The sequence below is a fragment of the Euwallacea fornicatus genome, chromosome 10 (genome assembly GCF_040115645.1).
Source record: "Euwallacea fornicatus isolate EFF26 chromosome 10, ASM4011564v1, whole genome shotgun sequence".
Taxonomy (NCBI): domain Eukaryota; kingdom Metazoa; phylum Arthropoda; class Insecta; order Coleoptera; family Curculionidae; genus Euwallacea; species Euwallacea fornicatus.
In genome coordinates this window covers 1,084,080-1,095,920 of record NC_089550.1, presented here as the reverse complement: position 1 = coordinate 1,095,920, position 11,841 = coordinate 1,084,080, and the positions used below count along the sequence as shown (strand labels likewise).

General features: G+C 36.0%; 2 protein-coding genes across 4 annotated transcripts; one reads left to right on the top strand and one right to left on the bottom strand.

Annotated features, from left to right (window-relative positions):
- Nucleotides 1-264: 264 nt before the first annotated feature.
- Nucleotides 265-2,476, bottom strand: HSPBAP1 (HSPB1 associated protein 1). Its single transcript, XM_066286226.1, has 7 exons — nt 1,755-2,476; nt 1,434-1,583; nt 1,239-1,375; nt 1,070-1,188; nt 887-1,008; nt 723-836; nt 265-669 (listed from the first exon to the last, which is right to left on the bottom strand). Exons 1-7 carry the CDS (start codon nt 1,962-1,964, stop codon nt 316-318), a joined length of 1,206 nt encoding a protein of 401 aa, XP_066142323.1. The 5' UTR covers nt 1,965-2,476; the 3' UTR covers nt 265-315.
- Nucleotides 2,477-2,545: 69 nt separating this feature from the next.
- Nucleotides 2,546-11,358, top strand: LOC136341349 (uncharacterized). 3 transcript variants are annotated; one of them, XR_010732495.1, is made up of 7 exons: nt 2,546-2,693; nt 2,892-3,472; nt 4,495-4,566; nt 5,181-5,423; nt 7,733-7,879; nt 11,130-11,233; nt 11,287-11,358. XR_010732495.1 is itself a non-coding variant. In XM_066286227.1 (6 exons), the coding sequence occupies exons 1-6, from the start codon at nt 2,691-2,693 to the stop codon at nt 8,963-8,965; spliced, it is 1,101 nt and encodes a 366-aa protein (XP_066142324.1). In that variant the 5' UTR covers nt 2,546-2,690; the 3' UTR covers nt 8,966-9,120. The 3 variants fall into 3 exon arrangements, 2 of the variants coding, with proteins under 2 accessions (XP_066142324.1, XP_066142325.1); XM_066286227.1 differs by lacking the exons at nt 11,130-11,233; nt 11,287-11,358 and adding an exon at nt 8,911-9,120; XM_066286228.1 differs by lacking the exons at nt 4,495-4,566; nt 11,130-11,233; nt 11,287-11,358 and adding an exon at nt 8,911-9,120.
- The last annotated feature ends 483 nt before the right edge of the window (nt 11,359-11,841 follow it).

Sequence of the window (11,841 nt, the reverse complement as noted above, 5' to 3'; positions counted from 1 at the left end):
ACAGAGGAAGAGAAAGATTTGCAAAAATGCTCTTGTTTTGATATTATTTAAGTAGTTTCTTCATTTAATAAATTAATTAGTGTATTGTATACTAATCACCGAAAATGACTTAAAATATTGCAACTTCCAATTTATACGAAATTGACACAAGTTCTTTGATTTTAAACATAAACCAGCGGATATTTTAATTTTTTTCAGATCCATACCTGTAAATTGCAAAAAAAAACCCGTAAGGATCAGCAATGACCAGTGAGTACAGTGAAATTTCAAACCGTGCAAAAAAACTTTATTAAAATTATTCAACAAAACTTAAATCTAAATTTTCTCAACAAGCTTTCGGGCTATTAAATCCAACACCTCATCATCGGTCACAACCTCCAAAAAATCAATCAAATTTTTATTTTCTGTGTCGTTAGTTTTCTGCTGACCCCTTTGCCCTATATGCTTGAATCTAGCAGCTTGTTCAGCCAAGGAAATTCTAAATTCTTCCTCAGTTAAAACTGGAATTTTTATAATATTGCTGTACTTAAACATCAAGGAATCTACGTCTTTGGTTTCCATCTTCAACTTTATCTTTTCAACTTCAGTTCGACTGAACTTGTTTTTGGGTTTGTATTTTTCGGTAGATAAAGCTATTATTTTTAATGCATCTTCAGAACGAATCATTTCCTGAAAATGTTCACATTTTTAGCTCAGAAATGCAACATTATTAGAATACATACTGTTGCCATATTGGGATTTAAAATTATTTTTTGAAGTGCGGTATTGTTTTGCACCATTTTTCCTGTAAATATCGCTGCCACGCCTTCTTTAATTCTCTCATACTCATCTTGAGGCTGGAATACAATGGTAATAGCATTTTTTCTATTATAACTATAAAAAATACCAAGGGAATCCATGCATTTATGGATATAGCAGTATCCAAATTTTCCACATAATGCCACCATTTGTTGGGTACTATCAGCACTTCCCCAGGACTAAGAACAACTTTATGACAGTGACTAATCCCTGGAATTGACTGCTATTGTTTATTGAATTTGCAGTATTTATAGCTCTGATAATAATATACCTTTGAAGTTTTCTTCGTTAGGGCTGAAAAAGTTTAGTTTTGAATAAATACTCGACTCCTCAAAAGGAATTCTTGTGGGTTTTAGGTTTTGCTCAGGGGCAAATAAAAACCATTGTTTCCTAAATAACCATAAATAAAACTTTTATTCAAATTTGTATCTGGGGCTGACCTTCCATATATTTGTAATATAATGTTACATCCATAAGTGTCTACATGGCAAGGTGTATGAGCACCTTTTGACCCTATCCAGATAGTTGTGTCATTAGAGCTTAGCTCAGGAAAGCCTAAGGAAGACCAATCAATTTTCTAAAAATGTGTCTCATTGTTTTAAACTAGGAATGGATTTATTGTCAGTCAGACTTACATACTTTAAAGATGTCTTTTCAGTGAACCATTGACAGAGATATTTGTAATCAAAGTACCACCATCTGTTAGGATTTTTCATTTGAATGTGCTTTAAGAAATCTGCGAATGTGGCTTGTTTTGTTGAACAGGTGGACTCCCATTGGGGATCCTAACATTTTAAAGATATTGTATACAGAGATAGTGTATTACATGAATTACTGAGAAAAAAATCAGCTTGTTAAAATTTCAAATTTTTAAGTTAAAACTTTATAATGTGTGTAATGTATGTTTTAAAATTTAAATTGAGGAAACTGTACAAATTTTGAATACTTCAACAAACCTTTGTATATAAATTTTTACCACACCGAAATTGCAATTGCTCACTTCCCAGTTCTTCATTCCATTTGTCGAGGGTCCAAGATATTAAATCACATTTTATTTGATCCTTCACTCGTAAAGGTTCCTGGGTATTCAATATAATTTCCCTCAGATCTATGGGATCAGTAACACTTAATTGAGTAATGTTACTTTTAGGAGAAGTGTTATTCATTTTTCTTTTGAAATTTGGACCTCAACTGAGACGGAAATAAACTTGCAATTGAAATAACGGTCTCAGGGACTGTTAAATTGCAAATGGTTATTTACAATGTTTTGCACCTGAACGCAGATAATTTTAGCTTAAGGATTTTTAAAAATATTCTTATATAAATAGAAACGCAAAATTAAATTTTCAATATAAACAAATTGAAATTTTTCTATTTTTTTTAGAGGTTATGAAAGTGCGGCAGTAAGCTATATGCGCTATGTAGCAATACTCCCTAGTTTTGGTAACATTTACACAACTTTATCAACAGTTACTATTTAAAATTTTAAAACAATTAGACTTGAACATTCGTGCCTGAAAATTGAATATTTTTACTCGCCACTACAGTTATTTCCCAAAAACGCCAAAGTTAATTTTTCTGACATCCTGTATTTCGAAGGATTTTTCAACCAACTTATTTTGGGACAACCTGTATCTTAACTACAGTGTATTATGTACATTATCTACATCATACAAAATTTCGTTTACTCTGGTTGTTCGTCTAAAGTATCAATTATTTGTCAAAATTCTTTCATTCATATAATTAGCAAGCGCATGCGTTTTGTGTCATGACGCCAGTTTCATTCTCTTGCTTCCTCTCAATTTTTGGCGTTTCGTTTGCATCCGCTGACTTGTACAGGGTCTTCGTTTTTTACGGTTTTTATTCAATATATTCAATATTTCAGTGTAAAAATGGTAAGATTTTTTTCAATTCATTATTCACTAGCAGATTTTACTACCTACTATCTATACATATCCCAGACTTCTCTGCTATTGCCCCTCAAAAACCATCACTTGCACAAAACACTTCCACGCACTGGCATTTTTCTTTTACCCCAATTTATAATTTCTTATTTCCAATTAATAAACTGATTCCACACAATTTTTCAATAGCAACGTGGCCGCTCTGAAAACACCACCAAGGTATTTGTGGGCAGCCTTCCAGCAGGTGCCACAGTCGATGACCTCAGAAAGCTTTTCGAGCCCTACGGCTCCATCGCCGAATGTGATATTTCAAATAAATGCGGTTTTCTTCATTTAGAAGACCGTGATTTGGCCAATAAAGCTATCTCTGAGTTAAATGGCTCAGATTTCATGGGTTCCCGAATTTCCGTTGAAAAAGGACGTGTGAAACCTCCACGGCGAGGCCCTGGAGGACCTATGATGAGAGGCATGGGTGGAGGACGTGACAGAGGAGGTCCTTACTCCAGAGGTGGAGGCGGGCGTGATTTTCGAGGTGGTCGTGGTGCAGGAGGTGGATTTGGTGGGCGAGGTGGTGGAAGAGGAGGTGGCATGGGTCGTGGAGGATTTGGAGGCCGGGGTAGAGGACCACCAGGAGGATTTGATGACAGAAGAGGTGGAGGCAGATATCCACCTCAAGATAGAGGTTATGGTGCTTACGGAGGTGCCCAATCAGCAGGTCGTTATGATGATAGAGGAGGATATGGTGATGTTGCCAGAGGATATGATGAAAGGTAAGTAAATTCTGTGAATTTATTGTTGTAATGGTGATGAAAAATTTCTTTATGATGTGATAATTTTGGTTCATTGTTGATTGAAAAGGGGCTCATTTGGGAGAATTTTCTCATGTTAGATGCCTCATGAATAGCACTCTGGTGTTATTAAGAACTAGGCTGAGGTTTATTTGAGTTAAGCAATATGTGGCAAGGGCCATAAATTTGTGATATATCTTTAAAAAAAAAACACAAAAATTCAACTCATTGAAGTGAAAGGTAGAAATTAAGGGAAGAATGATGAAAAAATAATTGAAGAATTGATTAAGAAATCTGTGACAGACAAAACGGACTAGGGAATGAAAATGGAAATGGATTAAGAAATTGGAGAAGGAAAGGAGATGAAAGCAATGAGAAATATACCTAAGGAACAGACTATTGAATGAATTTGCTTTTCCCAAAATAGTGAAACATTAACTAGAAATTAAGGCCATGAAGAAAGCTCAGAAAAATGCTTGTTACAGTATAGAAAAATACGTACAAAACTAGAAATCTGAACTATACTGATTCTGAATTAATATAATGGAAAAACAAAAAAAAAACGTCAATTTAGGATTATTCTCCGCCATAGAAGAAAGCTTGATAAAACGCAATTTGGTACAAAAAGAGAAATCAAGAAATAATTTGGCAATGTGGCCTAACAGTACCTGTGGTCCACGGGAAACAAACAGTTAAATATCAACATTAAGGGAAACACCTAAAATTGGAACCCTCAAATAGGATAGTAAAGCATTATTCTCGGTGTAGGGAAGTTAATTCATATATAAAATAGAACTATAAAAATATTTTTAAATGCTCCAAAGGATTTTTCCCAAAGCAGTCATCATGTGTTGTGTTACATCAATTTATATAGATATAATTAAAATGAACTAACATCGAACCTATTTACTAAGTATTTAAGTATTGTATGTACTTTATATAGTTTTAACACTATTTGTATTATGACTGAAATAAAGAGTTATATGGAAATGATGTATATTTAGGGGTGGGCCACCAAGTAGAGGTCCTGATGGAGGTGACCTTTACAGTCGGCGGGATGCTGGACCTAAAGCAATGTAAGCATGTTATTTTCCTTATCTTCCGCCTTTTCCTTTTATCCACAATAAGGCAAATAAGTCCCAACATCCCTAAATACGGCCAAGCTTATTGCTTACACTTGGAACCTGTATCTGCGATTTTGACAAGTTTTAAAACAAATTTTGGGGCAATGATTTAAAGGTACTTAGTAATACTGAAACAATTAATATTTAGTCTAAGAGGTCAAATAACGGTTTCATATGCGGGTGAGACAGTGGTGTTATTTGATGACGGAGGAAAAACTGTAAATATGGCGGTAAACTTACTGACCAATTCTTAATTAAGAAACTTGTGCCTGGGTAGTGTCTAATTATATAAAGCAGTTTTTGAAAACGAGGATTAGATTGGGTCTCCATGAAACTTGTAGGGTGGATGGTAGATATCTTTGGGAGTCTTCAGATAACAATAATTGATATTGAAGATTTTTCAATTAAAAACCCTAATTAATGAGAAAAAATGTTATAGAGCATAGTTGTCATATATTGTAAACCATATTGACTTTTTGACTTTATTTCTTGATTGTTCAGGTAATTTTTATTCACTAATTTTAAATGATTTTAAAATTTAAATACATTCATGTTCTTTGTTTTAGGGGCGGTGATAATGCTGCTGTTGGTGGCGGTTACGACAGATATGGAGGAGGCGGCGGATCTAACGGATATGGTTCAGGAGGTTATGGAGGTGGTGGCGCGAGTAGTTACGGTGGAGGCGCAGGGGGCGGCGGATACGGTGGTACAGCCGCTGGTGGGGGAGGTAATTACGGTGGTGGCACTGCGGCTGGCGGCTATGGCGGTGGTTACAGTTCAGGACAAGCTGCCGGAGGTTATGGAGATAGGTAAGAAAAATGAGACTAGGAACTAGATTGAGAAAATCATGTATTAAACTCAACGTTGAGGCCGAAAAAAGTCACCGAAACTATTTTGCAAAAAAGCCGTTTTGGCAGTTTTTCATTTTTGTTCAATAATTTGTAAACCAAATGACGTTGGGAATTATCGTTTTTATAATCTTCAACACAAAAGTTCGTAACTTTTGTTTTATCGAACCGACCTTCCAACACTAACGATTTAGAAGATAACAATGGTAAATCAAAGCAATTGAACCACTCTATCTTACGTTGTACACTCTATAACTGTGTGTATATATATATATATATATAAAGGGTGTCCCAGAAATAAGTTCCATAATTCGAATCAATAATAGAAATCGTAAAAAGCAACATTTTTTGCGTAAGAGGTATAACTTTCCAGTTCAATTCATTAAGAGATTTATTACAATTCCGTTACTCGCCTATGGCATCTAAAATTGTTTATTCTATTTCGGATCCTTCGCATAGATACCCACAAAAAAATGTTCCTGCTTTCTGATGTGCATGTCTCTTTTTGCAAATAATCAATAAATGCGTACAGCTAAGTAGGGGGAGTTATTGGGGTTTCAAGTTATTTACGGTTAAAATAATTTAGATTTTTGACTTACCTACAAAAGAGGTTACATTAAACGTTCAAAATGTCTTCCATTATTGTTGGAAATTATGAGTATATTCGATGGAAATTGGGATTAACAAAACGAGAATGCACTAACCGATCGACTTTACTTATAAACGGCAGAAACACGACTGCAGTACGAGCATTGTGAAAGATTACAAGAAATATTTCCCTTTTTATATACACCTGAATCAGCTTGGTGCATACACAATGTGAGTCAACCCATGCCGAAATTATTATTTACCTATTACTACTTAGATTCGAGTTTTCTACATCGATTTGTAATTTAACAAATCCAACAATTATTCTCAAAGCACAATTGTATTCGGCGTGGAAAATGTTCTTCTACCCTCAGTAACGGTTCCCTATCATTTCGAATCATTCTGGCGGCATTTTCAACTCGTCCTCGTAGTTCCTTAATTGCATCAACTGTAGTAAAATACGCTATCTGTTTCATATGGCTCCATAAATAAAAATCGCAATGATTTAAATCTGGGGATCAAGCGGGCCACGCAACAGAACCAATTCGACCAATCCACCTACTGGGAAAGTGCTCATTTGACCATTCTCGTACAATTCGGGCGTTATGGCAAGGAGCACCATCATGAAAATACCACATGTTTCGACGAATTTTCAGCGAAACGTCTTCTAATAAATGTCTTAGCTCATTATTTAAAAACTGTAAATAACTTCTATCATCTAATCGATCTAGTAAAAAGTAAGGGCCGACGAGCCGACCTTTTATTATTCCTGCCCATACATTTATTGAAAATTTCTCTTGAAAATTGCGAGGCCATATACCATGGGGATTTTCATCGGCCCAAATGTGGGTGTTGTGCATGTTAAATACTCCTTACCTGGCGAATCCCGCTTCATCGGTGGTTAATGCATAGATAGCTAAGAAAGTTTGGAACCCGTCTTAGTTTTCTTAAAACCCAGTTGCAGAAACGCTGTCGATGATGATAATCCTGCGGTTGTAAACACTCAATTTTTTGACACATTGTGCTCTATTGCCAGCCTACGAGTGCTACTTCTAGGATTATTTCCAGCACTTTCCAAAATTTCATTTTCAACATTTGCAAAACGATTAGGCCATTGTCTGTCACGATCTTGATATGCACCTGCACAAGTTCCACTATTTCGAAGTCCTTGAACAACACGAACAAACGTGCGCCTGTTGGGTGTAGGACGATCCGGGAAATGATGCGTATAAATCCTGCGAACCCGATTAGAATTTCCACGGACTTTCCCATAAGCTCACACCATATCAGTGTAATCATTATTTGTAAATCGCGGCATTTCACACAAAAATTCCTTAATACCATTAATCGTAAACAATACAAGACTTGTGGTGCATCGACCTTGACTCCCGGTTAGTACAAAAAACTTTACGATAAGAAAACATCAACAAAATATACAGTGTGTATTTGGGTTTTTTTTTAAATCCATAAGCGGTGCCATAGAGTGTTTTTAAGAGGTAAAAATACCTGGAAGTAAATGCGACTTAAAAGAAACTCATTTGACAAAAGTTGTTACTATTGATGAGTTTTGTTACTTGTTGAAATTATTGCTCTTATTTTTGGGACATCCTGTATATATATATATATATATATATATATATATATACATACATATCTGTTTTCAATTATTTCGGTGCTTTTAGTGGCTACGGAGGTGGTGCTACTGGCGGTTACGGCGGTGGTGGCGGCGCTACCGGAGGTTACGATGACGGATACGGAAGCGCTGCTCCCCGAGGTGGTGGCGGCGGCGGTTACGAGTCTGCCTATCCCCCACTTCCAGCTCAAAGGAGGTAAGTGATTTATATTATTTGTATCTGGTAATTGACAGTTTTAAAAGGAAGAGTAGAAAATTCAATAACATTAATGCTCGTTGATTGGAATCTTCGTTAAATGTACTTATTTGATGTGCGAAAATGCAATGTGCCCGAAATTTGAAGCTTACCGTCAGGATTTTGATTATTATCGAACTTGTCAGTGTGTCCCGAATTAGAAATGCGAAAATTTTACTAATAAGCAATGTTTTTAAGAGTTCTTATAGACCTTATGACAGCTTTTAGATGCCCTTTTCGCCTTTAGAAGCCCCACATTAAGTCGATTTTCAATTTTTCACTTGTAAATAGTAATTTTTGTGGAAAAAAAAACTCCAGATAATTTTATTCTTTAAAATTGACGTAACTTTCTGTCTCTGATTTTTGTCATCAATTAACCATTGTATTTAAACGGGCAAGCAAAAACCAAGCAGTGAGCTTTACTGTTATTTAAATTTAATGAATAAAAGTGAGCCTGCGATGCAATTTTCTGAGTTTTCTTATGCGGTCATTGATGAGAAATAATCGGCCGTCTCAGCGCTTTAAATCCGATCAAATGAATCGTCTAGTTGTTCACATAGTTACTTCGGTTGCGGCCTCATCAATGCGTGAAAGAATCCTTAAATATGTGTGTAAGAATACGTTTTGCGGATTTTTCCTGCAGGCAGTTCTAAGTTGGTATTAAAAAAAGCGCAGTCTCCTGTACGACTTCACTTTGCGTTTTTCATGGAAAAATTGACGTGATCAAAATAGTGAGAAAAAAAAAACACGTAACGGCTCCAATAAACGGCGGAATATCTGGTTAACCAAGGAAGTAACATTATCCCGCTCCACAAGGTAGGTGCTTTTCGAATTGCGCAGATGTGTCTTCTACGTACAACTTTATACGTGAATTGTTGTATCTTTCGTAATGAACAATTTCTCTTCAAAGGCGCATGGAAGACCTGAAGAATCTAGCATCAGAGGCTCACTATTCTATTCGCTTAATGATACGTATCCTTTTTGCATTGTAGCTACGGAGGCGGCGGCGGTGGCGCAGGCGGTCGAGGCGGCGCGAGACGATACTAAATAAAGCGCTTGCTCGAAATTCATAAAGTTTCCATTAGTTTTTTTGCAAATAATATACGTCATTGCGAGTAATGTCTTATTGAGTCGCAAAGAAAAGCCGCCAAAATTGATATGTAAATTGCGAATGAAATGACAAATACATAATTCACACTGATTTTGAGGGTTGTTACACTTAATTTTGTTCCTCTTTTAATTTTCTAAGTAGGATTAGGACAGTTTAGTAGAGACTGATTTCGATACTTCAGTGTAATATGTCTTACGATTTGTGAAAGCATTATTTTTTTCATAAATTGTGTGTCTGCTATGAAATTACCGTTTAAAAGAAAATAGAAACTGAAAGTAAAAAAAAACACATTCTGTTTTCCCTGAACGTGAAATTGCGCTTGCGCCACTTTTCCATCAGCAATGCGAACATTTCAAGTCCATAACAATGTCCACCTTACTTTACACCGATTTTTTCCCATGTGTCCAGGACATCCATAGTTAAGTTTGTCTGATGTACATAAAATACTCATTTGGTCGAATCGGGAATCTATTTTAGTAGAAAAATTTACGTTGACAAATGTTTGTACTGTCACAATTCAAAATAGTCACAGGGATGAATATCACTATCAATGCATGCTCAGATAAAGACTGCTTCTAGCGCTCATATTAGGTACTCCAGAAAGTGCGAAATCTAGTGCCTGTATAAGTTGCTATGTGAGGTCATGTTTGTTACTCGCTTTCTTCAGTTTGATTACGTATCGCAACGCCCTCGTCGGTAGTTGAATTTTCCAATTGAGTCGAGTACGTGCCATTTAAACAACATTGGAGTGGAGACCTGCACTAACCTGAACCGTCACATTCCACAATGGTCTTTTAACTATATTCTGGTTACTGCGCATCAAATAAAACTATATGTCCCACATTCTCCTATTGCCTTTGCCTTGTTAGGACGTTTTGTAAAGTGTCAGAGTAAATACGCAGGTAGGTTCTGGCAATCACATTGCCGTTCTAATGCGGATATCTCAATTTGCCATCATTTAGAGTACACATCGAACCAAAGTGTTGTGGTAACGACATCTGTTTCAACGGTCATGTTACCTACAAATCATCTTAACAGCATTTTAGCAGTGATTTTAAAACGCTTTTGAACTGATAAATGCTTAATGTGGCATTCGGTGGAGATCGTAAAATGTTTATAGTGGTGCGACGTGCGAGGTACCCTAAATAAAGTGAATTTCATAAAGATCGTGGAAATACAAGGCGACTCGAATTTCTGTGCTCTTTCGGGCAACGTTTTGAAATGAATTGACTGGCGTTCTCACAATGTTTTTTGTTCATCTAGATTTTAGGCGATTATCACCATTGAGTTCACTTTACTTGGGATACCTCGCATAGTAGCTGCTTTTACGAGCGAGATATATTTGGAGTAATTTGATTGGCGAAGACATGCAAAGGGCTTCGAAAATTATTTCAGAAATTAATGAAGTCTTCGATTTAACAATAATCATCGACCATCATTAATGCTAACTTTGAAATAAAGTAAAACACTGGATAAAGTTTCACCTTAGAGGCAATTAAACAAAGTATTATACAGCGTTCGGCAGTGCGTTAGGTCGATGCGTCTAAATGCGCCAAAGCGGAAAGTTCAAAGGAATGGTACTAACAAGATAACTTCAAGAAAGAGGATTCAAAGCGAAAATTACCTACGACAAACATAACCTTCGTCGTTCCCTATGGTTGCAATACCATACACAGAGAAGACTAAACATCTGCGTCCCCGACGGCATTATAATCAACGGCTTTGCGGATTATGCGTTCAATTGCTTTAAAGAAAACATTAGACAGCGACTCATCGAAAACCCAAAAGGTATGTTTGTCGTCTTCATGATTGCCCACAACGTTTATTAGGTCATCAATTGTATACAAAGGAAACATTAAAATAAAGGCATATGCGTAGTTACTAAAAATCCCAAGGAAAAACCTTCAGTAATTCGTATAGAGAACTTCCTACATGCGACATATTGCGATTTATTCATAGGCGTAACAACGAGAGTTTGATGCATAGATCAAGATCAATCAAGAAAAGCGGTTTTTATGCGTTCAAAGCTCGTCCGAGATGCCTTTATTTTTAATGTTGACTGATTGATTTCAAGTGTTATAGCCATTGTTGTGCTTATAGGCTAACTTGAAGTCATCAAAAGCCAACACAGAATGGTGACTAGCGCTGCGGTTAAGAGTTGTTTGAAGCATACGGTCTTCACTACAGAGAAAGAAACGAAATTGGTGAGTAATAGCATAATATAATCAGTAGTAGTAAACATGACATCTTGTTGCAGATTGGAGGGGACTCGTGATTAAAGACGAAACGTGGTTCATAATTACGAATAAATCTCTTGATTTAAAAACAAGTTTTTAGTGTTTTATTTCTTTTTTTAAAGCCTCTAATCAAATTAAGTTAAGAAAACTAAATTGTCAATCGTTTTAACGAAAGTTCATTAGATCCCGATATAGAGAAATAAATGAGGGGCATTGTACGAGTAAAAACACTGTGCATGTGTAACAAATCTAAAACTTGTTGCCCACTATAAATCATCTTACCAATTTCTCCTTCGCAATCTTACTTTTTTATCGCTAATGAAACCCATTTTCGTGGTTTCATGGCTATTAATATTATTCGCCATCAGATTGTAGCAATACTTATAAGCCAATGACTTATGTATTTCTTTTCAAATGTGTTTGGTTAACACATTAGTCAACAAACTGGCCCCAGCTCCCGACTTGATGATGGGGGTCTTAGACCAGATAGTAAATTCTAGTAATATATATTTTACGGCATTGGAGTAGGTGTTTCTCAAATTTTGGAGATATTTAACTTGAAATGTAACGTACAA

What these genes read in the sequence shown, in the direction of transcription:
- LOC136341349 (XM_066286227.1), top strand. An exon ending in GCCAGAGGATATGATGAAAG is followed by an intron (nt 3,473 to 4,494) that starts GTAAGTAAATTC and finishes ATGTATATTTAG; the next exon opens with GGGTGGGCCACCAAGTAGAG. An exon ending in GCCGGAGGTTATGGAGATAG is followed by an intron (nt 5,424 to 7,732) that starts GTAAGAAAAATG and finishes CGGTGCTTTTAG; the next exon opens with TGGCTACGGAGGTGGTGCTA.
- HSPBAP1 (XM_066286226.1), bottom strand. Translation starts at nt 1,964, where the DNA reads ATGAATAACACTTCTCCTAAAAGTAACATTACTCAATTAAGTGTTACT. An exon ending in GTAAAAATTTATATACAAAG is followed by an intron (nt 1,584 to 1,754) that starts GTTTGTTGAAGT and finishes TTAAAATGTTAG; the next exon opens with GATCCCCAATGGGAGTCCAC. An exon ending in TAAATGCATGGATTCCCTTG is followed by an intron (nt 837 to 886) that starts GTATTTTTTATA and finishes ATTGTATTCCAG; the next exon opens with CCTCAAGATGAGTATGAGAG.